This window comes from Camelus ferus, chromosome 34, assembly GCF_009834535.1.
Source record: "Camelus ferus isolate YT-003-E chromosome 34, BCGSAC_Cfer_1.0, whole genome shotgun sequence".
Taxonomy (NCBI): Eukaryota; Metazoa; Chordata; class Mammalia; order Artiodactyla; family Camelidae; genus Camelus; species Camelus ferus.
In genome coordinates this window covers 20,730,690-20,758,035 of record NC_045729.1, presented here as the reverse complement: position 1 = coordinate 20,758,035, position 27,346 = coordinate 20,730,690, and the positions used below count along the sequence as shown (strand labels likewise).

Below are 27,346 nucleotides of genomic sequence, written 5' to 3'. Positions count from 1 at the left end.
AGCATGCCTGTCCTCGGGGTACAGCCGAGCAGCTGTGTCTCTGTGGACAGCCACCATATGCTCACGGCCAGCGGACACGCATGTTTCTACTGATACGTAAGAAACACGCTCAGCCCATCAGCTGTGGGCTGGGGCCCTGCCCTGACCAGGGTGCAGGCCAGGGCCGAAATGCCAGCTCCTGGGCGTCAGAGCAGTGCCCCCGCGGCTCCCGGGCCAGCTCGCTGGTTTACACACCTCTCAGCGCCGCCACCAGCCGCCCACCGCCCTTCAGCAGCGTAAGAGCACTTCCCAGGGAGGCCCTCGGGGCGCTGCCTCCGTCAGAGGCCCCTCTTCCCACCTGCAACACTCCTCAGCAGAGTGTGACTCCCACCTTAGGCTATTAAACCGCATGGTAGCCAGTCCCCGGTCATGTGTCTTATTTTGTATCTGCGCCCTAAGCAGTTACCCGAAAGGGATTCGCCGGTGGAGGTACTCAGTCCGAGTCTGAGAGGGACGGAGACACTGCCCTCTGTTAGCACTGACATCTTCTTCCCTCCCCTCCACCTGCTCCTCCCCAGCCCCGGGCAGGGCTGGGAAACTCATGAGCAGGGACACCCGGAGACCGACGGGGCACCGTGCGCACGTGGGGCGTGACGGGTGCCGAGAGGGGAGACCTCACGTTCACATGCACGGGTCAGGACACACGTGTGTGCACACGTCCCTTGGCCCTCCCGGCCTCCGTGAGGACACATCACTGGACACCCATCTTCCTGTCAGCCTCTGGGCCGCAGTGGCTTGAGCTCACCCCAGAGCGTCTCTGGCTTCCTGCCCTTCCAGCCTGACCTCACACAGCAAGTGTCTTGGCTATTTAACCTGTTCGGTTCCTTGCCCAGAGACACCCCATTCAAATGTGCACCACGCAAGGGGAGGACCCCGCAGGAGGAGGACAGGGTGGTCAGAGTCACAGAGAGGGAGGTCGGAGGAGACAGAGCAGTGAGAGCCACCCCACGGGCTCTCACGGTCACCCTGCACCCCCGGCACCTGGGGCTTGCGGCGCACAGGGCCCTGGGCCCCCCTCAGTCCTCAGCTCTGAAGAGGAGCCCAGGTTCCCAGGGGAGGCCGGTGTGCTGGTCCAGGGCCCACCTCTGAGAACTGCCAGGCTTCCAAACAGGAGCCCCAGTCTGCACGATCCACCACCATCCCCACACTTGTGAGTGGGCAGCGCCGACCACACTCACTACCATCCCAGCAAAACCTTTCCAACCACCAGCCCAGGAAGCCCCAGCGGGAGGGGCTGGGCTCAGCGTGAATAACCCGATGTCTGTAACATGCCTGCAACATGCCTACATGTCTAAAACATGCCTACATGTCTATAGCATGTCTAGGTCCTGTCTGGCTCCTCTCGGCCCCCAGCCCTCCCCTTAGCATGTCCCCGGACCTTCGACTGTAACCTCCTCAAGAGAAACCCCTGGCTGTCTTCCCCGTGAGAGCGTGGGGTGCCTGGAAGGGGCCGGACCCCGCTTTCCAGGGGCTCCAGGTGGAGGCTGTGCCCTCCGGAGGAGCCCGGAGCAGGACGCCCGCCCCTGCTCGGGAAGAGGACGTCCAAGTGACAGGCGAAGACCCATCTTGGCAAAGCCCCTGCTGTCTTAGGCCCAGAGCCTCCGCCTCACTCGCGTGACTGGCTTCAATCATGGGGAGGACGGTCACCCGCGGGACAGGTGCTGCCGGGGGCGGGACCCAGGATGGGGCCCTCGCCCGCGGCTCTCCTTGCCCAGCCCCCAGCCCCCGGCCCCGCCCCCGGCCTCAGCGCCAGCCCCGGCCCCGCCCCCGGCCTCAGCCCCAGCCCCGGCCCCGCCCCCGGCCTCAGTCCCCCGCCCCCGCCCTCGCCCCTGCCCCGCCCCCGGCGGAGGCACTGCTCTCAGTTGCGGGGGGGGGGCTCTCTCCTCATCCGGCCCCGCCCCCGTCCCGCCCCCGGCGGAGGCCCTGCTCACTGTTGCGGGGTCTCTCCTCGTCCAGGCCCTCGTCCTCGTTCTCGGGCTCTATGTCCTCCGCCTGCGTGATCCAGTCCAGGTAGCCCTTCAGGTCCTCCTCCAGCTGCTGCTTCTCCCGCAGCTTCTGGAAGTCGCCCCGGGCCTTGGCCTTCTCCCTCTCTTTGGAAAACTCTCTGGCGAGAGGGCGGACAGGGAGAAGAGGGAACAGGGGTTAATGGCTTCGCACGGGAAGCCCACCCACCGGCCCCCACTTTGCACGACCGCGCTCTGCCCGTCCCAGGTCTGATCTGGGGGAAGCCACCCAAGGGGACCTTCTTGACTCGGGACAGGAGTCCAGGGTGGACCAAGTCCAGTTCCCCTTCTTCGGGGTCATGATCGCAGGCTCTGCCTCTCGTGACAAATGTCCTCCAACGACCCGGAAACGCCTTCTGCCAGCAGCAGGCGAGCCCCCCACCAGCTACGGAACATGCCTTCCCGTCCCCCAGTAGCGGGCGGCGGCTGGCAGCCCTCACGGGACTCGGGGCGACGGGGGCCTGCGGCTGGCGCTGGGCGGCGGCCCGCACCCCGCACGGCTCTGCGCAGCCCCGACGCCTCCGTGGCGGCTCAGGACCGCATAGTGGGGATCAGCTGCTACAAATCAGGGCTTTTCCCCCCCAAAGGGCCAGTGGTTAAGTGTTTCCCAGCACACCGCCGACGAAGACCCAGGAGGTCCCCTCTCCTCAACCCGGGTCTCGTTCCCAGGGATCGTCCTGCCCGGAGCATGCCTGGACGGGCTTCTAACCCACAGAAAGTGCTTCCCCACGTGCAGGGAAGCAAGAGGTTCCAAACACAAGAAAATGTCCTGGGGCTGCCCTTCCGGTTAAAAAAGGAAACTAACCAGGATGGAAAAACACACAAAATCCAGATGATACAGGAGTTAAATGGTGCGTTCAGTTTAAAGTGGTAACGAGTGGAAACTGGAATTGGACTGGGACTTGCGGGAAGCGGGGCCCAGTGAACGGTTTCTGGGAGTGGCTAGTTCCTATTTTCTCTGACTCCGTCCTTATTTCCTCTCTGACTTTGAATTCACTTTCTGAGCGAGGAGGGGCTGGCGGCCCCGCGGGAAATCACAGAGCCTGGCTCTCACTCTCGAAGCAAGTCTGTGCCTTTTCTTCCAAAACAGGTGCATAGGAGCCGTTTGCCTGTGACGTGCAGCCCCGGGAAATGGGCCCTCGGGGGCGTGTGAGGTGCACTGGGCACCGTGGCCACTCGCTGAGACACGACTCCTTCCCTAGCAGTTAAGGCCTCGTTCGCGGCGGGAGGCTGCACAGTCCGCCCTGAAGGGACCTCCTGTAGGAGGCAAAGGCTCCACGGGACGGGCGCCTTGGGAAGGAGGACACACCGAGAAGCCGCAGGACAGCAAGGCCCCGCGCCCGCCATCCAGGGTCTGTGCTCGCTGCGGCGGGCACGGGTCTCACCATCACCCCTTTTGGTGGGGGGGGGGTAGGGCTGGCAGTGGTCCAGGGTCCATTTCCCTGGGAGGTGGGGACACGTTCCTTCAACGGCTGCCTTCACGACGCTCCCGTTGGGATACAATTTTCTTCTTCATTTTGATTTAATCCAGTTCTAATCAGATTGAACTTGCTCTTTCTTGGGCTTCCTGCCAACTGGCAGGACCCTCTTTTCCTTCCCAGGGATGAGTCAGACTGACAGCTGACGATGTGGATGGAAGCCTTGCCTCCTTCTGCAGTCAGGCACCAGCGGGCGTGCAGAGAGGCCCCTGCCCTTGTGCCCGCCACTCCTCCCGGGGCCGTGGGCTTGCCCTCCGGAGACAGCACCCCGCAAATCACCCCTCACTGCAGCTCCAGGCCCCCCGACCATCTTCCTGCCAACGCACATTTGCAGACCCTGCTCCTTCCCATGAGCGGGTTTGGGCTGCAGGGCGACCACACAGCTGAGGGCTCACTGTGGCTCTTCTGGACGACTTTGCAGAGAGTTCAAGTTCTTGTTATAAAATGGCTTCTCCCGAGCCGGGATCAGCCTGCAGTAGGGAAGGGTGACCTGGACGTAGTGTCAGATTTGCTCCTGATCTCGGGGGAGGAATGTGGAAACACACCTCTTCAAGGTTCAGAGCTCTGGGTTTGTCCCAGTTCAAAATCATTCAACGTACGTCCACTGGGCAGCGTCAAGAAGAGGGGAGCTGGGCCGTGCCTGGTCCTGACACTGCCCAGCGGAGGGGACACTGCACAGGCCGCTGGGCACCTCTGGGCTCCCTCCCTCCCCTCTGAGAGGAGAGGGCTGTGGTTGTCACGTGTGTCGATTCTACTCAGTGAATCCGTTCTGACAGCCCCCAGGTGAACCATCGCCCCTGTATGACAGCGTCACTGTGGGCCAAGTGTTGGACGTAAGTGGCCTCTCTCCATCACAGCCACCTAGAGGTCGTGCTATTTATGACCCGTGTTTGCTCAGACAGGTGACGAACGTGTAAGAACACTGGGCATCCAGCAAGCACAGAGCTGGAACCTCCAAACTTCTGCCTCGAGTGGGGTGATGGGGTCGATTTCTCAGTGCTTTTCCTGATGGTTCACCATGAACACAGGGCATTTTCTTGTGTTGGACACAGACTGAAAACCCTCCCACCCTCCAGGCAGCTGACCAGGGCGTCTGTGGTCCTGTGTGTCGTTTTCACCCAGACAGAGGAGCACGTGGCAAAGGTCCGGTGTGATGGGACCTCTCACCACCGCCCGTGGGAAGGGGTAGGGTTGGAGGTGGGGTCTGCCCTCTCCCACATCTAAGACTGATCCCGACCCCTCTGTGAGGCGGTGGCTGCAGCCAGAGGTGGGAGAGCGCTCAAGAGGCGCTTCCCTCCTCTGCCCGACTCCCCGACACTCACGTCCCCGGACGTGCAGGAAAGCCTCGAAGCAGCTGCCCTCCCCCACGTGGCGAGGTGGCCGAATGTCACCAGGAGCCTTCAGGTGATGGCCCTGGCGTGGCTGCTGGGGGATCCGGAGGTGGCCACCCAGGGCTGCTCGGTGCCCCGGTCACATGCTGCCTCGGCCACTTTTCAGCTTCACCTGAGTGAAGGCCGGAATTAGGTGGGCCTTACACTGGGACAAAGTTACAGGGAAGCATACTCTGTTCTCCAGTGATCCACGGCTGTAAACGTCTTTCAGAGAAAGACAGGGACTGCTCAGTCTGACCAGAGCCAAAGAGAAATCGAATTTCAGTCTGTTCTGTTTCTTTGCATTGCAGCTCAAGCTCGTCATGCCCTGGCCCAGGGGACACAGGGTGAGGGGGACTGAGTCGTCACTGCTAGCCTGCGGGGACTGCGGCCGGAGAGCCCGGGCAGGTGCCCAGCTGCCAGGCTGCTGCTCGGGTGGAAAGCACCCAGGCCAAATCTCCAATCCTGTGGCCAAGCCCTTCCCGCCCAAGAGGCCCGGCTGCTGGGGGCCCAGGAGAAGTGCCCTGCCCACCTGGACTGCTGGGGCGGGCAGGGCTGGCTGGAGGCAGGTGGGCCTGGGTACCTCCCGCCGCAGCCCATACCAGTGGGCTCACCCTCGTACGTCTGCCCTCCGCCCAGCCAGGCCAAGGACATCCCTTCGAGGCTCCCGAGGGGGACCCGAGTCCCAGGTTCATCAGAGTCAGAAAAGAACGAAGCCAGAGGAGCAGACAGAGTAAATAAAATAAATGGAAAATTCAAGACCTTTTCCTTGGTCCTGCTTACCCGCTAAGGACACCGAGAACCAAGTTAAGTACAAAAAATGACCCTATGATGATTAGTGTAACAAAATAGATCCAGGGCCAGTCCCTTCCCACGGCATCATTGACCTAGAAGAACGAACCACAGTTAGTGCAGCCCAGCGAGCAGCCGAGCACGGCCCCGCGCCCCCCGGCCCCGGGCGGGACCGGGGTCCTCTCGGTCAGTCAGCGGCCAAGAGGCCTGCCCAGCCAAGGCTCGGAATCGGCGGCCGAGTGGAAGCCTTTGGCGTTCTTCCTGGGCCTGGTGACGGATACAGAGGGCCTGGGGCCTTGCTCAGCTGCGTCGTAGAGAGGACACAGAAACCAGCAGCTTACCCGCTCAACACACCAAGAACCAGATTTAGAACGAAAAAGGATCCGAAGATGACCAGACTGACAAAATACACCCAGGGTAACTCGTAGCCCATAGCGTCCTGCATCTGGAAAGACGAAGGACAGTTAGGAGAGAGAAAAGCGGAGGGCGGAAGCGAGGAGGCAGGGAGGCAAGCGGGGGGCATGAGGCTGGGAGGGCCGCTGCCCCGCTCGCCCAGCTCAGCGCTCGGGACCCGTCTGGGCCGTGAGCACCGTGCGGGCCCTGCCTCGGAGGGGTGGGGGGGAGTCTCTAGGCCCTCACTATCGCTGTTTTGTGGGGCGGAATTTTTCTCCAATGCTTTCTAGTCACGTGTCTAAGAAGCTGGGTCACCTCAAGAGGTGGTTTGCTCATTTGGGTTCATGTGGCCGTTAGGTCTCCCACCGTGCCCAGGACCCCGGCCTCAGCTCTCACGGACAAGCTGGGGGCTCAGAACCTCCGGGGACGCGTGCGTGGGAAGGAGACTTCCTCGAGGGGGGACCGAGCTGCCTCACGGCACCGCAGGCCACGGCCGGGAGGACGGGCGCTTGGGTTCATGTGTCTGGGGGACGGTCCCTGCCCTACAGCCCATCAGATCGCAGAGGCGCCGTGGAAGGTCTCGTGCCCCTGAGTTTCCAAACAGATGTCGCACTGGCTAAGTGCTCGAGCTTCCTGAATGGTCCGCGTCGGCGGTCCTGAGGTGTGGTCCCAGAACAGCAACGTCAGCCTCAGTGGGAGCCCGGGACCAGTCCGGACCGGCACACCCTCACCCCGAGTTCTCACAAGCCCCTCAGCGAGTCTGACGTGAGCTGAGGTCGGGGACCCCTGCTTCTCGTCATCCTCTCTGCGGCCCCAGGCTCAGAAGCAACGACGTGACGGAGGCTGTGATTCCCTGTACACCTCTGGGCACCGCACGCCGGCCGAGGACCCGCAGCAGAGTCGCGTGGACTCCCAGCCGCCCCAGGTGATGCCAGGTGCGCTGGAGTAGCCGGCCTGACAGGTGCCTGAGGAGGGTCAGGCGCGCTGGGACACGGGCTGCAGCCCCAGGTCGGCGGGACAGCTGGAGTCTCCTTTGAGAAGTGCCGACAGGGTGAGGCGTCACATCCCAGCACGACCTTTCCAAATCTATGTGTGTTTATCTGGGGCTACGAGAACTTGGTTGGCAGGATCTACCCAAGGTGGCCGCAGTACAGACACCTGCCTGTGCCCTGGCCTTGGGGTCGCTGGTCTGAGTGGAGGCAGTGGGAACAGAAGGGTCCCTGACGCGCCCACTTTCCGGGTCACAATTCAACCCAATTCACGGCGAGGCTGTGGCGCATTCCTGGGGCCATGTGGCCCGCCCTGTTTTCACTCGGCTCTGGGCACCTTCTCACTGTGGTCCACTCACCACTGTGCACCGTTTGTCTCCCGGGCTGGGGGGCAAGCTGCCGGGAAATGGCCGTGTGGCGTGCCCCGTGCCCCTACGTGCTTCGAGCAGCACCTCGTACAGGTGGGCCTCAGGGATGTCTGCCGTGTGGACGGCGGACTTCACAGGTGCTGGGCGCCTCGCGGCACACGGGAAGCCCTTGCCAGTCAGGGGACAGGCGAGCAGATGCCAGGTGGGGGTGCAGCTGTGGGGCTTCGGGTGCTCACGGTCACAGGCACAGAGCAAGGCCGCAGTGTGAGGCTGCGGGGCCAGCGGGGGCAAGGCTGGGCGGGCCCGGGTAGACCTGGCATCAGGGGCCACTGAGGGGAGAGGGGGCCGGGCAGCAAGGCCGCTGGAGGCCAAGGGGTCCTGAGGCGGGAGGGGCTCCAGGAACTGGCGATCGCTGGAAGCAGAGCCGGTGGCGTGTGGCCATCCTCCTCTGGGCCAGGGTCTCCCGGAGGCTGAGCACTGGACACCCAGCACAGCAGCGGCCAAGAGGGGGTCCAAGCTGGGTGCCTCCTTCATCAGAAGGTCATCGTCTGAGCCAAGTCTGTGAAGGAAACCACTGTGCAAGGTGTCCAGAGATGCGCTCACTCCCAGGAGGGGAACACAAGGCTCAGGACCCAGGGGCCGTGGGGTGACGGTGCTGAGGGCCGGGGAGCCAGGCATGTGTCACGGGTTATGACGGGACGTGACCCGATCCTTTATTCTCAGTAGCCATCACATGGGGTCTGCGTCTGTTCAACCAGGTTCACAAGTGCCTGCTGCGTACAGGACACTGTCCTGCCGCCGTGACAGCCGTGGGGGGAGCAGCCCAGGCAGGAGGAGGGCACCCGTGGCTGCTTCTGTGGCATCCAATCCACAGTCCTCGCGGTTTCCTCTCCAAGGTTCAGTCTTGCCTGTGATGGTGGGCAGTGCTCCCTCCTCCTCTGCTGGGAGGTGGGCCCTTCGGGAAGAGCTGGTGAGGCTGGATCCTTGCTCGGCAGAGATGGGCAAGGCACACAGCACCGTGGGCACCAGGCCGTGTCCCCGTCACGCAGCCGCTCCACCCCACTGGGAAGCACTTCCCTGCTTGCGAGTGGGCGTGAGCAGCACAGAGGGGTCTGTCCCGGGCAGGTCCTGGCTCCTCCCCAGGCGCAGACCCCACCTTCCTGTGGAAGCCACGGCCAGCTGGCCATGGGCCACCTTGTGGAACTGCCCCCAGAGCTGGGCGGACGGGGACGGGGAGGGAGGGCTGGTGCCACAGCAGCCTCCTTGAGGGAGGTCTCTCCGGACTACTCCTTGTGCCCTACATTTTGTGAACATTTAAGCTCACAGAAAACATAGTCCTCTGGGCCACACACCTCTGATGACTCAGGCGCCCACACGCCTCGGAGGCTTCCTGGGGCCCCTGTGCAGTTTGAGTGTCCTTTTCTCTGGGCCACACGCAGCATCACCGGGACCTCAGATGGCTGGAGCTGCAGATCTCAGACCCACAGACGGCCTCAGGGTGACCCCACAACTCCTGTAGAACCTCGGGCCCCCCAGACAGCCCATGAAGAGCCAAGGTCCCGCCCAGGAGACGCACGGCCTCACAGGCCCCGTCCTACTCTCTGGTCTCTGCCTCGGCTGCAGGCTGGCCCTCTCAGAGGGTCAGGGTGGGGTGGCAGGTATGGGGAGGGGGCTTCCACGGGAGTCCTGGGGCCCCTCCACAGCCCCCCGAGCTGTGCCCAGCAGCCAGAGGAGATTCTCGGCCTGCCTGGCTCCGGCCTCTGCTTCTCTCTCACTGTTGCCTCTTCCACCTGCTTTGGGGCCGACTGGGCAGCCAGCCTCCGCCCGGTGGCCGGGAAGTAGGTCAGCGCCCAAGGCAGTGAGACGGATGACTTCAGTCGGCGGGGACGGGGCCACTTAGAAGACAAGGATAAATAAAGCCGTATTTTAAAAAATGACCCAGATTGCTGGCCTCCTTATTTAGAGGTGAAGAAAGGACAGGTCCTCTTGAAGCGCGGACGCCGGAAGGTCCGCAGGTCCCTCCTAGGGGAGGCGCGCAGAGGGGCACCTGGCGTCCGCCACTGGCAGCCACGGGGCCCCTGGGCCGAGACCAGCAGGGAGACAGAGCATTTGCTGGAACCCATACCCAGCTCTTCCCAGGACCCGCGCCCGGAGCTCAGGGAGCACTGAAGGCGAAGCACGGAAGACCTTCTGAAGCCCACGTCCAATTTCTGGAGGGGAGCCACCGCCTCAAACCCTCAGCCTCGACACACACGCCTCCCCTAACAGGAGAAGCCCTGTTTCCTCAGGGCCTCCGTCTGTCCCAGCGGGCAGGCCCCTGGGAGCCTCCACATTCAGCACCTTCTCCGCCAAGTTTCCGCTAAGGCGCAGCCCCGGCGGCCCCCGAAGTCTGGGCAGCCCGGGCTGGGCGCCGGGAGGCTGTCACCTGCCCTCAGAGGCAGGAGGTGTGAGCCCAGAGCCTTGTCGTCAGAGGGTGGGGTCTGCTCTGCCCCAAAAGCCGGGGCCCCGGGCGATGGCCTTTGTCACCTTGCCTGTGGGACACGGTCCCCCCAGAGGTCACTGGGGAGCAGCGAGCCGGAGAGTAGGTCCTACCCGACCCCCTTCTGCCCCGGCCCTGCCGACTGACCAGGAAAGCCCAGACCGTGGCGGGGATGCCAGCAGGCCGGCCGCGAAGGAGGCCAACAAAACCAGCTCCTCCATCGACTTAAAACCTCCCTCCTAGAAACTCAGCGGGGATCCCGCACGGACGTGGGGAGTGGGGTGGAGGCCTGCGGATGCCGGTTATCCAGGGTGGGCCTCGCGGACTCTTGGTGAGGACCCAGGGGCGGCCGGGCTGTTCCTGTCTGTCGAGACCCCAAAGCACGGTTCTCTCCAGTCTCCCAAAGTGTTACAAAGCTGCTTTTCCTTCTCGCCTGCTCCTTGACCGGCTCAAGGCCAGCGAAACCCCGCCTCCTCTGGGAAGCTCTCCCTGCGCTCACTGAGCTCGGCCGTGTGCATGTGCGTGTGTGTGCACGTGTGAGCCACGCTCCCCGGCGTGTCCCCATCTATCCAATCAGACCCAGGCCCTCGAGCACACACCTGGGGGCACCGTCAGTGCTCACTGAATGTTTGTTAAGTTGATAATCGAGTAATTAGGACTCGTCTAACGCCAGTGAAGGGAATGGAACAAAGCCTCGTAAGTAAACAGACAATAGCTTTGATAGATATGAATTCTCCTTCTCAACGTGTTTATAAACCACCAGTTTGCCGTGTAGGTAACCGGTTCTCTGCTCAACGCGGCAGGGCGCTGAGTGGGTGCCCCTCTCCCTGGGGCGGCAGAGTCAAGGTTAAGGGCCACAGGGAGCTGGGAGCCCAACATGCCTGCCCCCGACACCCGTCAGGGAGCCCAGGACGCGGCTTCTGGGCTACTGGAGGACTTCCCTCAGCTCTGCGCTTCGAATGGCTCTCAGGCCATCAGCAGAACTCAGTTCCCCCACCTCTGCTTGCCTGATGCCTTCAGAGGCTCATTTTCCGTATTTGTGGTGAAATGAGGTGGAAATGCAGTGGCAGAAAACAGGGTAAAATGCCTGAATTCCACCTGCTTGCATGTAAAGGACCTTCGTCATTAACAAGGGGGATTTCAGCAGTGCCAAGACCAGAGACCACAGATGGTGTGTTGTGCATGTGCCCGCGTTTGTGTACCTGAGTGTGCCTGTGCGTGTGCGTACCTGTGTGTGTGTCTGTGTGTGTACCTGTGTGTGTCTGTGTGTGTACCTGTGTGTGTGTGTACCTGTGTGTGTGTCCGTGTGTGTACGTCTGTGTGTGTACCTGTGTGGGTGTACCTGTGTGGGTGTCTGTGTGTGCGTACCTGTACATGTACTTGTGTCTGGGAGGAAGGTCTCCCAGCATGTCCTCATGTGTGTGTGTGGAGCTGACAGCTGACTTGTGCAAAGTTAAAACCTTACACTTTCGTTCCCAAGGCCTCCAGCTAAACCCAAACTGAAGCAGAAACACCATAGACACATCTCTCCTCTATACACTCATTAATATTCTTTCTGATCTTATTTTTAAGCTGAATTCCTAATTTTAAAAAATCAGGACTGCTCATGGAGAAACCAGTGGGGGAAAATGAAAGGTTTTCTCAGGAAGGAGGGGCCGGGGTGTCGGTGGAGGAGGTGAGTCTGGGACATGGGCCAGAGGGGGCCCAGCGACCTCGGGGCTTGGATCAGAGGGCACCGTGGGCAGAGGTGGACAGCAGCCTCCGGATGGACAGCTGTCCAGGGACTGAGATTTTGAGGAGCTGGATGCCTGGGTTTCCGCACGGCACCCACACTGGCTGCAGCCCCTTCCCAGGCCTCGCCAGGGGTCCCAACCCCAGTTCTGGGCCACGCGGCTCCGTCCCCGGGAGCAGGGCCATCCCCAGGCTGGGCACGAAGTCAGCGCTGAGCCCTGATGCATGGATGGTGTGACCGCGGAGGGAGGACTGCTCAGATTTCAAGGCGACTCCAGCTCCAGACGGTGTCTGAGGACCTACAATTGTCCTGGTTCAGGAGCACAGCCCACAGCACACGAGAGAGCAGCCCAGAACCACGCGGCACTGGGTCACAACACGCCCGAAAGGAGATGTGGAAACTGCGGGGGTGCTGCGAAGGGCCTCCCCTCCCCGGCGCCTTGCTGCTCCCCAGGAGCCGACACTTATACACGATCACTCTCCTGTTACTTTTAAGGGGTGTGGTCACTCTGACGGTAAATGGAGAGGCTTTGGCTTAAGAAGCCACTTCCCAAGGAAGTCACTCCCTCAAGCCCGAGCTCTGGCTTGGTTTCCGAGTGCCCCGTCCCACGCCTTCTCTGTCGTCCACAGGCCCCTGGAACGAGCGGGGTGCAAGGTAAGGGGGTGCTGGTTCAGGCCGGTCCCAACGTGTGGCTTTACCAGCCGAGGAGACGTCCGAGGATTACTGACCAGGCCTGACTGTGCCCTTCATCCACTATCTCTTCAACATCACAAACGTGGGATGAAAACCAGAGGTAGGAGGTTAGGAGATGCCGCCCCAGGAGGAGGCCGGAGCCCACCCCTCGCTCCGGGTGACCACCCCCACCCCTCACTGGGCGACAGCCGCTCCTCTGGGACTTTAGTGGCCTCTTCGCTCCCCAGGAGCACCTGACCAGCTTCCGGTGTCCAGTCACTGCTACACCCGAAATTGCAGCCGCCCTCCCCACGTCCTCCGGACTTGCGTCCTGGACTGGAGGGAAACGCAGTCCCGAAGGGAAGACCCCGCCTTCCGCAGAACCGCCTCCCAGCCGGGGCCCAGCCAGAGCACCACATGGGTTCAGTCGGTGAGACTCCAGGGCTGTCGGAGCCCGTCTCCTGGGGCCTTAAGATGCAGGTGCGGGGCCTGACTGCGCGCTCCTGGGGCCACGGCGGGGCGGGGAGGGTGCCCTCTCCCTGTCTGGCAGGCTGTGGGTGTCATGCCAAAGCACACTGAGTTGTGAGAGTCTGTGTGCTTGGAGATGCAGGCAGAGCGGCGAGGAGGAGGAGTCCCAAAGAGGGAGGAAGGCAGAGGGAGAGGTGGCCGCAGGACAGTGACAAGCAGAGACCTGGGCCGAAAGCAGGCGCTTTGGGCTGAGAGGTGCTTCCCTCGGGGATGCTCACGAGAGGTCCTGTTTCAGTTCCCTATGTGTGTGTGTGCGTGTGTGTGCACACACACACGCACGCACACACATGTGCACACACATGCACACACAGCACAGTTGTTTCAAAAGATGTTGGGTAAGTCAGAGCGAGGCGGCCGTGGGCCTGGGGCCGGCCCCTCACCGCCCCTCCTCTGCCCCACCCCCAGCCCGGCACCCCCCCACATCCCCAGCCCCAGGGGGCGGGAGCGGGAGGCAAGCGCAGCTGCTGGAAATTGGTGGTTGCCATGTGGGCCCCTCTCACCCCCTCTCTGGCTGTCATCACGACAGCCTCCTGGGTCACCTCTGGCTGCTGGGGGGAGAGGGGGGGGAGTTGCACAAAAATACTTCGGGCTGTCAGCAAAGTAAATTATACGTATCCCCCCCAGCCCCACCCCCCCACCCACCGCCACCCTGCCCTCCATTTAACGCCATGGGAGGCATTTCCATAGCAACTCAAGGCACAGGCTTGAGGCTCCTGAGCCCCGTTCCCCGCAATCGGTGTGCTGGGGCCCAGAGGCAGGAGCCGCCGGGCTGCAGGAGGTGCCAAGGAAGAAGGACCAGTTAGGGCCACTTTGGGATTTGACCTGCTTTGCAAAAGGGAATTCAGCCTGCCCAGACAGAGGAAGCTCCTCCGCTTTGGGCTCAGATTATTCAGAACCAAGTTCTTCCTGCGTGTGAGCCTGTCGCTGCATCTCGTCTGAGGGAGGGGTGGTCAGACCTCTGTCCCCTTTGCAAGGGTCACAACATGGCCACTGTGAGGCCACGGTTCAGTCTAGTGTAGCTGGCTCCCCCAGACCCAGGTTTTCGTCTGAACTGTACGTTGTTATGTCTGAATCCTCGAGACCTGGGCACCCCTGCAAGCAAGGAACGTGCCATCCTGTTTGCTGGGTCCCAGGCCCCCTGGCAAGTCTCAGCTGGTCCCTTGCAGAGAGGTACACACTTCACGGCAGTGCTGGGTCTCAGCCTGATGACTCTAACCCCAAAATTGGGAGAAGAGGGCTTTGGAATCGTTGAAAAACAACTTAGAAGCTGCAATGCTCTGAATTCACAGAGCGTCTCTGCGAGGTTCCAGAACTCCGCCTCCTGGTCGAGGAGGGGGCCGCACCTCTCCTGGCGCTAACTCCTCCCGGTCTGGCAGCTGCGCTCCTGGGAAGGCATCCACCCCCCCCTCCCCGAGTGGGCTCTTGGGTGGTTTTGGGGATGGCCAAGTCAATTTGACTATCTGCAGAACTCTGGGTGCGATGGTATTTTCAAGCCTGGCAACGAGCATTTTCCACCCAAATGCTGGGAACAGCGCTGGGCTCTGGCAAGTCACTCCTTGCACTGACGTGGGAGACACTGCAAAGAATGGCATTTTTCTGGAGGTCCCACAAATAATGAACTTGACTCTGCCAGACGGAGACAGATCAAATATGGCCTGTTTGCTTATGGGACAGGCTGTCCGAAAAGCTGGCACTTCAGCAACGTGAGAGTTGGCAAAGCCGTGCTGGCTGCTGGGGCAGAAAGGGGCACCTTTAAGGTGAGAGGAGACGGACGGCTGACCGGCTGACCCTCGAGAAGCCGCATTTCTAAATGAGCATCTCACAGCCAGCAGGGTGGTTTGTCAGCAGTGGGAACGATCACGTGCGCTCGTCGGACGGGCTGCTCTGCTGTAATTCAGGGAAGGTTGTCGTGAGACGTAAAAACACAACAGCACACGCCAGGACGCTGCCCGCGCCAGCACAAAGGGCTTCCTCTTAGAGTTTCCTCCTTGGCCCCAGAAGGGGGTAACTGTGCCTCCTGGGGACAGTGCCTCTTTTGGGGACAGAGGCAGGGCACACAGAGAAGGGAAGGAGCCCCCAAAGGGGCTGGGGGAGACCCCTGGTGTCGCTTGTCTTGGGCTGGTGGGCGGAGACTCACTAGGTGAAAGTCTCATGCGTGGTTTCTCGGGCAAGACCTGGAAGAAGTCAAAGCCACTCCATCCAGGTATGCATGGGAGCACGCCTCCAGGGGGCGGGTGGAGGAGAGGGTGGGGGTGGGGGAGAGTGCGAGCCCCGGGCTCCGGCCCTGCCGGCCCGCCACGTACCCAGTACAGCACGTCGGTCCAGCCCTCCATGGTGATGCACTGGAACACGGTGAGCATGGCGAAGGCGAAGTTGTCAAAGTTGGTGATGCCGTGCTTGGGCCCGTCCCACCCTGGCTTGCACACCGTGCCATTCTGGCACTGGCGCCCGTGGCCCGTCTCCAGGGCGCAGGGGGAGGGGTCGTCTTCTGCCGGGACATCTCGAGTGGCCGGGGGAAAGAGAAGGAGCGGAGGGGAGGGAGAAACAAGAGATGTTAGAGAGGAAAGTGGTGGGTGAGCCGGGGGGACGGCAAACGGCCACCGTGACAGCAACACGGAGCAGACTTCCACTCACGCCCCCAAACACGAGGCACCAGGGACGCATTTTAGGCCGCCACGGACTTCGGAGGTCAGTGCTTTCAACTGATCGTTGTAGGGGGAGGGCACAGCTCAAGTGGTGGAGCGCATGCTTAGCCTGCACGAGGTCCTGGTTCAATCCCCAGCACCTCCTCTAGGAATAAACAAGTAGGTAAAGCTAATTACCTGCCCCACCAAAAAAAAAAAAAGTAGTAACAACTACTTGTTGTAAAGCTGTATTGCAACCTCGGTCACTGATTTCAGGGACAGGAGGGCTGCTGCCCGGCCAACGGCCAACAAAAAAATCACGACGTTGCAACCACTCTGAGTACAAAACACCCCGGAGTCTGGAAGTGAGTCCTGGTCTCCTTTCTTCTGGTTGCCAGCGTTCAGAGGGAGGGTCGGCTGGGAGAGTCTTCCACAGAATCAGCCAGAAATCACCCTGTGACACTTTCTGACTCCACGTGGGTCCCTTACCCATTACATGATGCTTTACCAGGACGCAAGTGACCTTAGAGTGGACGCCCCCTCAGATGAAGGATGGAAGATAAGTTCTGCCGGAGGGAGAGCCCCGCCGTCTCCGTCCCGGCCCCCGAGCACAGACACCCCCACTGCAGCCATTTGTGCGTGTCGTGGGGACCCCTTCACGTGCCCTCTGCTCTCCAGCATTAGTGCCTTTCGGGAGAGGAGACAGGGGGCAGCGGGTGACAGGGAGGAGGCCCCCAGGGACGCAGAACTCTCGGCTTCTTCAGGAAGCAGCACCACATCCACCGTGGCTGGTTCCCCCATGCGGGAGAGCCACTAGGAGACGCACGAGGTAAGACCTTCTTGCATGGAGATTGTGCGTAGATTGAACTAAGACTTGGCTGAGCTAAGAATGTCCATCCTGGTGAAGTACCGAGAGAATCTCGGTCCCAGCAGCGGGAGGTAACAGCGTGCAATTCGCAGAAGTTTGCGAAACTAAGGACATCTCGCGTTTGCAGAAGGAAACGGTAATAAACAGAATAAACCTTGGTTCAAACAGCAGACAATGGTCTCCATCCAGCAACAGCGAACGTGCGTCCCTGAGAGAGAACCTGCTGGTCATCCTTCTTCAGAGACTCCAGGCTCCAGGTCCTCTCTGGTCTCAGACCCCTCAAGGTTCCTGGGGGCCACCTCTGCCGGGAGGCGATTGCTTGGTGGCTGTTTCTTGATTTGTGGCTTTGAGTTGAAACCATCCCCTCCCAAAAGGAAGGCAGCGGAGAAACACTGATCCTTAACTTAGACGTCACGCTGGGGGCGTGGACTCGAGCCATGTGGTTGAAGAAACAGGCCCGCTTTTCCCCTCTCTCTTTGTAGAAATAGAAGTTACAGGCCTTACAGTTCATCAGAGAACACAGACGGCTCAGCTCTTCTCAGTAAATGTACAGAGTCGCAGGCCATCACTGCAACCCACCGAAAATGCCCACGTAGCCCCAGACTCCCAGGTCTGTCTGCATCAGCCCTGCTCCCACCCCAGCCCCGCAGTCTGTCCGTCCGCTCGTTCGCCCGCTGAGGGACAGAGGGCCTGCCTCTGCTGGGGCCACTGTGAACGGCATGGCGTCCTGGCTCGTCCGGGGCTGGTGCTTCCAGCTGTGAGTCTGTGTGATGACCAAGCGGGTCCCTGGTCCCTGAACCAACGCCGGGACGACAGCGTCCCCTACCCCCTACTCCCGGGTCTGCCCCGGGGGGGCCTTTCATGTCGCTGAACTCAGGCGCAGTTTCTTGTGACTTTTGGAATTTTGAAATCTCTGGGGATTTGGAGGTGAGTTTACACAACAAGAGACTGGAAAAGTCTGGAAACTAAAAAGTGCGTCTCAAACCTATGGGCTGCATAAGGAAGTGGGCACGAAGCACCTAAAAGTGGAGAGTAGACGGACTGGAAACCCGGAACCAGACATCCTAAATTCCGCGGGTGCTCGCCGGCAGAGCGGCGGCTCTCCAGAGCGTGGTGTCCAGGCACTCGACGGAGCCGCGGTGGCAGGTGGGCAAAGAGAAGGTGACAAAAGAGAGGGGAGCCTGCGGCTCTTCCCTCCTCTGTGCTGCTGGTGCGAGGAAGACGCCGCTGACGGCCGCTAATCTGACAGCTTCCCCCGCGCTGCTCGGTTCCCAAGGGAAAGCTGAAGGAGGCCCAAGTGAGCCCTGAGTGGCCTCAAGAGAGGGCAGCACATCTGGGGGAGTTACTAACACGCACGGGAAAGAAAATGGCCCCTGGGCGACACCACCTCATTAACACATGAGAAAGGATGAGATTCAGAAAGACGGTCTGAAGGCTTGGGGCCCCTCCGGGGTTTTCCGTCTGTCTTGAACAATAATTAAAAAAAAAGATTTGAGAACAATTAAGCAATAATGATCTGGTTAAAATAGGAGCCTATAAAAAGCACTGCAGCGACACTGGGAGACGTGAGCACGCAGGGCAGCGGGTCCTGGCGACGCGCGCTCGGTGAGGGGGGGAGGAGCCTGCTCGCGATGGCTTCTCCTGCAGGGCTGTGCGTTCCAGGGGGAGAGTGGGGGCCCCACGTGGGAGGGGGACCCAAGGGGTGTGGGCTCCCCGACTCAAAACAGTGAAGAGAAGCAGCGTCATCCTGGAAAGTCCAAATTAAGTTTGTGCTAAAACACGGAGACAGAGATTAGGAGCGGCTTCGGCAGTGCCGCTAACAGGAAGCCTGGGAGCCTCCATCCGGGGCTTCCAAGGAGGAACCACCGCAGACAAAAATCAGTTTCTTTTTTAGGCCCCAACTTGAAGGCCTGGACAGAATGAGAGTGACTTCACTCCTGGGTTTCTGCCAGTCAATTCTTTGCCAGTCTCAGGGGTAACCATTGTGCTTGAGAGAGCTATTCAGAGTGACCTGGCTTGGAGCACCACCCAACAGATGGACAACCAGAAACAAAAAGCACTGGCATATGGCGATGTATCTGTTGAGGAACAAGGCAGGCGCCTTGCAGATGCCTCGGGGATTGGGGGAAACTGCCTCTTCGGACGTCTGCAGGGGACCGGGGTGGGGGCAGCCTAGCGGCCCAGCTTTCTTGCGTGGCTTTTAAAGGAAACATGGGTCCAAATCCAGCGTATTCTAAGATCTACAGGAACACAACCTAATCTCAAGGTGTAAGAATAATCTGATGTAGATTCCATGAAAAAGTCAAGACGAGAGCGCACAACTTTTGCATAATTTAAGTTTGCAGAAAATGTGGTAATTCAATCTAAAGTCTAAAATTGAAACAAAGAAACAAACAAGTAACTCCACCCGTCCCAAACATGGTACAAAAGTCCCCCAAACACGAGGGGACCAGTTTCAAAGACGGCAGGTTCCCGGTCTCTTCCCTGCGGCCCCGAGTGCGCCCGGATCCCAGACACTCCATCTGCCTCAGCGCTGGTGTCCATGTGGGCAGAATCGTGTTGGGCGGGGAGGGACGGAGAGGCTCCGGGACTGGCCTCAGACGCGGGTCCGGCAGGAGGAGGTGAGCGAGCTCCCTCCCGAGGGCAGGGCACTGGGCTGAAGGGCTTCTGCAGCCAGTGTCCTCGGCCCCCTGCCCAGCGGGGACGCCGGCTCCACACACACAGCGCGAGTCACCTTCCTGGCCGGGCTGGCGGGGCTCCTCTCTCGGGAACGTGTCTCCCGGTGTTTGTCCTTGGCCTCCCTGGCTCTTGGGCTGACAGTTATTTCCATGACTGGGGCCAACTTCTCTTCCAAACTGGGCAGGGAGGTTAAACCCACCACATAAGCAATCTGGCTATTTTTCTTGAGGGGGAAGCAGGTGGCGACTCAGGTACATTTCCTGGTCACGTCTATCTTCAGGGATGGACAACAGTGAGGTCCCCACTCCAGTTGGCGAGGCCAGCTCTGGTCGGTTCCCTGAGAGCAGGGAGGCCACTGAAGGTGTCTGAGACCTGTGGCAGCCTTTTCTCCGAGGGTCCCAGTCCCTGTGCGTCATGCCCTTCTTTCTCTTGCTGGTTGAGGCTGCCAGGCACCGACCCTCAGAGGGTCCTACCACCCACTGAAAACCCACTTCTGCCGTTTCTCCGTTGGGGGATGGAAACCACGGGCAGTGTGGGAGCGGTTCTCCCAGCTCAGCGAGGGGGACGGCTGCTCAGCGCAGAACCCACCGTCGCCCCCTCCCCACTCGGGGTGCCCCAGTCAGAGCCACAGCACCACATCACTGAGCTGACGGTGCCTTGTGACTCCACACCCTGTGACCGCCCGCCCGAGGAGCCTGGGTCAAACCGGCAGATGAGCATTCATTTCAGTACAACAGTGTGAGCTGCAGACACACTACAGGTGGTTCTTAGCAAGTCTTGGAAGGAGCTCTAACAAAGCACACATTAGCATAAAGTTGTTGGTTCAGAGCAGCTACAGTTTGAGACGAACCAAAGGAGGACTTGCACTAAAGGGGAGAATGTTGCCAACTGGGGTACTGGGTATTTCTCTAAGCAAGGCTGGGAATCTCAGAACTTTAGCTCAAGGCACGACCTAACTCCTTCCATTTTAAGGAGCTTTTTTTTTTTTAAAACAGTTTATTTCATATAATTATGACTCAAGAAGTTTGGAGATTCTCTCTGCAGTGAAGAAACAGTCTCCTCCCAAACAGACCCTCCATCAAAAAGCACAAACAACGGTGCGAGTCTGTGACTACAGGTTTATACTCTGTGATTTTTTTTGTTTTGACTGCGGCCGTGGTCACAGATCCCAGCCAATCTGCCCAGTCAAACGAGGTCACACAAGTCAGGGGACCCACTTTGTTTTCTGAGTATGAATAATCCTTCCTGTGTAACTCCCACCCACCAGGGCAGCAGGGCTCAGCTTCCACTTAAGGCCTGGGCTGAGTGGGGGTGGGAGGCAGCGGACACCGGGGGGTGAGGTGTCCCGACAGCGCTCAGGGCGGATGCTCCCCTTTCTCACCAAGACGCCAAAAACTAAGATGAAAGACCTTGCTGTCTGGAAAAAAGTCACAGAGCTGTAACGGTGCCAACCCCTCCAGGGGCATCTTTACAACCAGTTTTGAGTAAACCTGCCTTACATGTCTGTTTAAAAGCCTTGTCAATGTGCTTAACTCTTTAGTGGTCACGCTGAGATTTTAGTAACTGGGACCACGGTGCACGGCCCACCCCACAAGTCCAAACCCTGGTCCTAGCCGGGGGGTGGGGGGGGGGACAGTGACCAGCGTGGCTTGTTAAATGCACTGATTTAACACAGAGCGGGGTGTTTCGGGGAGGACAGGGCTGCGGGAGTCGGGAGAGAGAGCAAACCTCCCTGAGGAAAAGGACTCTGCTGCTGGCCGTCCTGCCTGACGGGGAGTGGGGCCTTGGGACGGGGCTCGGGGGCCAGGATCAGCCCCAGGAAGGAGACGCAGCCACGGTGCTGGTGGGAGAGCCCACCGGCTGGGGAAGTGCCTCCTGCTGAGAGGATACTTGACGACCAGCCCCTCGGGGGACAAGGGGACAGAGGCACAGCCAACAGGGCAGTTCTGGTTCCTAACACACTCAAAGTCGGCTAAGTGACGTCGTGCGCCTGGCGGCGCTTAGCAGGGCTGGAGGGGCCTGCGAGCAGCTGTGTTAACAGGGACGCAGCTCCGTGAGAACAAGGATCAGAGCCGGGAGAGGAAGCAGCCGCCCGGCCCCGCCCTCACCTGCGGCGCCCGGCCCCGCCCCCCGGGCCGCCCGGCCCCGCCCTCACCTGCGGCGCCCTCCTCGCTGTAGCAGGTCTTGTGCATCTTTCCCATGAAGAGCTCCAGGCCGATGATGGCGTAGATGATGATGACGAACAGCACCAGCAGCGCGATGTGCAGCAGGGGCACCATGGCTTTGATGATGGAGTTCAGGACCACCTGCAGGCCTGCGGCGACACAGCCGGGTGAGCCGCCGCCCCCACACCGCCGCGGCCGGGTGTCTCGCGCCCCAGCTCCAGGGAGAGAACGGAGGCTCCGGGCTGCCGAGCCAGAGGGACACACGGGGGATCGAAACCCGGGTTGGCTGCCGCCAGGATCCCTCGGGGTCGCGTCCCAGCAGGACTGGCAGCTGCTGTGCTTCCAAGGGGAGGCACGGGCTCTCCAACTCCTAACGCCCCACGTCTGAGGCCACCCAGCCTCCTCCTGGAGCCGCAGGAGCCACGCAGACTGGGGTGGGGGGGGGCTCCCCGGTCACCCAGAGAGGGGTCTTTGGAGCCCGAGGCTGGCTGTCTGCTAGAAAACACGGGCAGCCTAGTTTCGAGGGACCCAGAGGGTGGGGCTGGCTTTACTGAAACCGACTCACTGCTGGACACCTCTGGGTGAGCACCTGCCTGGCGACAGCCCCCATTCACACACCCCACGGGAGGCTCTCGTGTCTGAGGGGCACTTGGCTGGGGAGATGAAACAGGAGATGGACGGCCGTGGTGCTGGCTTATCGCACGGAACTGTGCCCTTAAGAACGGTTAAACCGGGGACGTCTGGTTTGCCTGTGTTACCACAGTAAATTTTTTTAAGTACGCAGATCCCCTCAGGAAAAACAGAGTAAATCCAACCCGTCCTTTAGCAGCAGGTTTGTCAGCACACCCTGGAGGTCTGCAGGTTATTCTGTTGTTTATGGGGAGAAGGACCCCAGACTTTTATAGGCTGGACCGTAAATAACACACCAGGATGTTCCTCGTTTAAAGGAGATGTTGCATGTATTCATTTGCAAATGGTGGAGAGGTGGTTACCCGCAAGCCCCCCCAGATCACCCCGGTCCCCAGAAAGCCTTCAGCCAACAGGGGTGCACTGTCCCCACGTCCCAGGAGAGAAGTGGGGAAGGGCTGGCCCCCTCCTCACACCCAGGCAGGCTGATGTCCTGCAGGCCACTCTGACCCATGTTTGTCAGGACACCCAGCTCCGAATCCCACGCCGTGGGCACTTTTAGTGTCTCTGACTCACCCACCAGCTGCGGACACCCTTCCACCTCCCCCTGCCCCAGGCGCTCCACCGGGTGCTCACCCCCCACCCCCTGCACCGGATGAGGGAAGGCTGGGCACCCCCTCCCCAGACCCCGGGGCTCTGTGATCAGAGGCGCGGTCGGTGTCCACAGTCCCGTTAGGGGACTTCTCCCCAGCTACCAGGCCAAGAGAAAGGCTAGAATAACCTTACCTGTGAGTTAATGAGAGCGCTTTGCAGCCTCCCATTATTGTAAGATGCTTTCAGATTCAAACGACTCCATTAACTAGCAAGTTGTACACACACTGTGTTCAAGCGTGTGGAGCCACGGGGAGGGTGACAACTGAGCTGCAAAGCAACTTTTGGGGGTGTCTGCTGGGGGCTGCTCACAGGAGGGGACAGGGAGCCCAGGTGCCCAGACAGGAGGGTCTACACTCTCAGGCCTCAGTGCCACAGCCTCACCTGGACTGGGGTGGAGGTGGGGAGGACAGGATGCGTAACTCCCTCTGTGCTGCAGCCAGAGGGACACTCTCAGGGAGAGTGGGGCGGGGGGGTGGTTTCCTCCTGCCCTATAAGGCCGTCGTAGCGTCCACACCACCCCCTCCTGCCCACTTCCAAACCCAGCGTTTCTTTTAGACTCAAATATGCCATCCTTCTTCCCACCACAGGGCCATTGTGTGTGCTATTCCCTCAGCCTGGAATGCTTTTCCATAATTCCCTACTTCCTCTGTCAGCCCCAGCATCTCTCTGCTGGGCAGCCTTCCGCATGTTCCCAGACCAGAGAAGTCTTCCTTACATGTCTTCTTGGAACCACTTCCCCTCCTTTGGAGCTTGAGTCTCAGTTTGGAATTACATACGCATTAGTGGGTTTGAAATGTGTATATCCATCTCATGTCCGGCTGCATCTTGTGGAAACAGACTGTGGGCTCTTCTGGCCATTTTATCCCTGAGGCCTCGCTCGATGCTGAGCATGCGCCGACATGAAGTCAGCACAAAGTCAGCTCGTGGTCTCAGTGCGGCAGGTCTGCACACGGACAGGTGAGTGCCCAGGGCCTGCAGGCCAGGCGGAGATGACCAGCGGGGCTGCAGAGAGGCCCAGAGGAGGTCGAGGCCGCCTGTGGCTCCTTCCACCAATCGGGGAGCTGTCAGAATTCCCAGGCGATGCTCCGTTCCCTCCATCCCTGTCCAGCAGCCGCACCTCCCACCGGAGTGCCAGGACCCAACCCTGGTTCTCCAGGCTCCTCCCTCCTACTCCTCACCAGGTCCTGCCAGCTCGACTTCGAAGTATTCTAGACAAGTATGAACAACTTTTACTGTATTGATAACACACACGCATCGTGGAGGAAAAGGGAAATACTTACTACAGAGGAATTAGACGCCAGGGAGCAGGAAGAACTTTCCATCACCCCACCACGCAGAGAGAACCGCTGTTAGCCTTTTGGGGTGTATTTTGGACATTTTGGTCCCTGGTTGGTCAGCAGGTCTCCCGCCATGAGTCCTGCCGGTCTTCACACTGTGGCTGGAATGCTCTCCCCAAAGCACAGGTCGGAACGTGATCCCCCCCTTGTGGGGCCAGGACCAACCAGGAAGTGTCCAGGCAGATCCGGGTTCAACACAAACAGGACCCGCCCAAGAAGCAGACCTGCGTGGAGCGGGTGCTCGGCAGGCAGTAGGCGCCCTGTCTTCAGAGGTATTCAAGCATCGGCTGAACAAGCTCTCGGGGGAGGTGCCTCAGAGGGACTCAGCCCACAGGTGCAGCACTAACCAGGGCCCCCAGTCCCCAGCCCCCATCAACGCGTTGTGAGGACTAAGGGGGGTCAGTGACTCACCCCGTTTCCCCGGGCACAGCCTGCTGCAGTGGGAGCTGTCATTAACTGTATTTACGGAGGAGAAGAGCGGGTTCTGGAGAGGTTAAGTGGCCTGCCTGTGGCTTCACGGCTGGTGAGTGGCAGCAGGGGATTCGGCGCCAGGTGGCCCAGCTCCAGTTCCTGGGCCGCAGGACTGTGCTAAATGCTTTCCGTGCGCCCTGGACCGTGGTGCTCAGCCCCCACGATCTGTTTCTGTGAAGTGGAGACACATGTTCACAGCACCTGCCAGGCCATCCCTGCTTCCGGGGGGCCCAGCTGTTCCGGAGGCTGGTCCAGGAGAGCTTCTACCTGCCACCCTCACAGCCAGCCCAGGCTGGGGTCTGAAGGTGCCGGGCCAGAGCCCCTCTCTGGGGCCCAGCGTGCATAACTGGCTCTCAGGGCCCGGGCCCCAGCAGCAACTCCTCGGAACTGTCCCTGAAACAGCTCCCCCGCTCCAGTTCCAGTTTGGAAAGCGCAGCAACATGTCTCCCCTCGAGTGCCCTCCTGAGACAGGCCAGGCCAGGGTGAATGAGCAGGTCGCAGGGGAGGTGGCTGCTGTCAGGTGCCCGTGGGCACACGAGCACCAGGCTCACCTACGATGAGCTGCGCTTCGATAAAATGAAATAAGAACTGTCACGTCAGTTCTGAACAATATACGTGCACTAATAGAGGGAAAAAATCCCCAAACCATTTGCTTTTGCAACACAGCATCTTTTTCAGCACGATGCCAGGCAGACAGCAAGAACCTAATAAAGACGCCTGCTTGCTGAATGATGATTTGGCAAAAGGGTTCTTGCTTGAGCCAACAACTATCCCACACTCAGCCCCCTTTTAAAAGTTTGCTCCTCTGCCACTAAGCTATGGCGGGCCTCGTCTGCACCTCTGTCAGTCTGGGGACTACTGCGACGACAAAAAGATGCAGTCCTTGCCCAAGAGGGGCTTTTCGCTCGACAGACAGGCAGATGTGGAGACAGCTACTGCAGAAGCGGGTGGTAATGGTTCTATGAACTGTGGCCAAAGAGCCATGGAAGCACAGGAGGGAGAGGCTGCCTTGGCCTTGGGAGCACGACAGTGGTTCCCAGAGGAGAGGACTCATGCGCCAAGTCGGGGGCAGAGCTCCTTCTTCCCCTTTTCCAGTTTGTCTTTCACACTCCATGTGGCTCTCTCTAAACGCTCTCTCTCAGGAAATTAATTCACTTCCCAAGCTCCTAAAGGCTCAACAGTCACCTCACTGGGTGAGTCCAAACTTGCAACTACACTTTCTTTGCCCTCTCTTTTGAGTTCAGGTCATGTTAACCCATAAACCTACGAGGTACTTCTACTGGGCTGGCCTACCATCTCCTCACACTCAAGAAATCCAAACTGAACTCATCATCTCCTTCCTAAAACCAGTCCCCAGAAGGCCCCAGACTTGGCAGTCACCTGGCCTACTTCTTCACCAAATGCAGACAATTCTTTATCCATAACATCTGTCATCCCTGCTCTTCCCACTGCAGCCACCGTGGTCCTTACTGTCTCCACCTGGATTGGTGGCCCATGACTCACTCACCCCAAGAAGGCCCTGCTCACAAACCTGCAGTGGTTCCACAATAAACAGAAGACTCCAAACCCTTCTGCATGAGCTGAACACAGTAGGCACTCAAAATGTATTTGCAGAAAGAATGAAAACAGGTTACAAATAGCAGGACCATCATCACCACCATCACCACCATCATCACCACCATCACCACCATCATCATCCACCATCATCATCACCATCATCATCCACCATCATCACCACCATCACCACCATCATCACCATCACCACCATCATCACCACCATCACCACCATCACCACCATCATCATCACCATCATCACCATCACCACCATCATCACCATCATCACCACCACCATCATCACCATCACCACCATCATCACTACCATCACCACCATCATCACCACCATCACCACCATCATCACCACCACCATCATCACCGTCATCTCCATCATCATCATAAACACCGGTTTGAGACAACTGGCCTATGCTCACTTCTGATCTACAGGAGCAGGTTTGGACTGGCTAGAAATTGAAGGCGTGATGAGTTTCATGTATCACGTTTTGTGGCTTCATTTGGCTAATGAAGCAATGGACACTTTAATGGTCTCGCAGAGTTAATGGCTTTCAAAAGAATACAGGTTTAGAACTAGGAGGAAGGCAGTAGCTCTGTCTCAGGTTAAGGAGTACACTTGTCACACGCAGGGTCAAGGGTGCCTGATGGAGGGAGGAAGAACTCTTGCCTGGACAGCTTCCTACAGTCGCAGGCTCTATTATTTTTCGCATGCTCTTATTAAAATGTCCCTATTCATTAGAGGTTTTCATTTAACTTTAATTTAACTTCCTCATATTGATAAATTTCTGCATCCCACAAGTGCTTTGGCAAGCACTAAGGGAGAGTTCTGGCCTGGGAGGCGGGTGGTGGATCCTCCACTGGCTCAGAAATTACAAACTAAAAGAGCAATTAAAACATCAGCCTTCATGGTGAGCTCATTTTTTGTATTAGTAACATGAGCTGGAAAAAGAAGCTCAGAGGAAAACATAAAAGAAACTCTCAAAGAACATGAAAGCTAATATGCGTCTCTGTGCACAGCTGGGATGTTGTGCTGTGCACCAGGGGTTGACACACTGTGGCTGACTATACTTCAGTAAAAGCAAAAATAAAATAAAAGAAACTCTGACATTAGAAGAACATAAATATGGCAAAATGGAGACAAGATGATCAACGTGAACAATGACAATGAAAACGTCGGCCCCCATTTGCTGGGGACCCTGCACCCGCTGGCTGCACGACACCCGTCACTGCATTCACTTCTCCAGCTGTCCTGATAGAGAGGAGTCAACTGAGGCTCGGCTGAGACCCAGGGCCCATCCAAGATGACACGCCTAGGGCTGGAGTTAAGACCCTGGCCAATCAGACTCTAAACCCTCCGCCCTCAGCCACTGTCCGGGCAGAAATGGCCAACGTGCAGTGTGACTCTCTGACCCAGCGCCACGGCGCACGTCGGTGTCGATCACAGCCTCTTCCCTGCTGGCCCCCGGGGGAGCCTCACAGTCTCCCCCAGAGCACATCTCTCGTGGCAGC

The 27,346-nt window shown here is 59.4% G+C and overlaps 1 protein-coding gene across 1 annotated transcript in view; it reads right to left on the bottom strand.

Moving 5' to 3' along the window:
* Window positions 1-27,346, bottom strand: part of CACNA1C (calcium voltage-gated channel subunit alpha1 C) — a 327,004-nt gene that overhangs the window by 115,967 nt on the left and 183,691 nt on the right. The window contains 4 exon segments of the mRNA XM_032473339.1: window positions 1,971-2,143; window positions 6,024-6,127; window positions 15,147-15,343; window positions 21,170-21,328. Coding sequence (XP_032329230.1) covers window positions 1,971-2,143; window positions 6,024-6,127; window positions 15,147-15,343; window positions 21,170-21,328 — 633 coding nt within the window.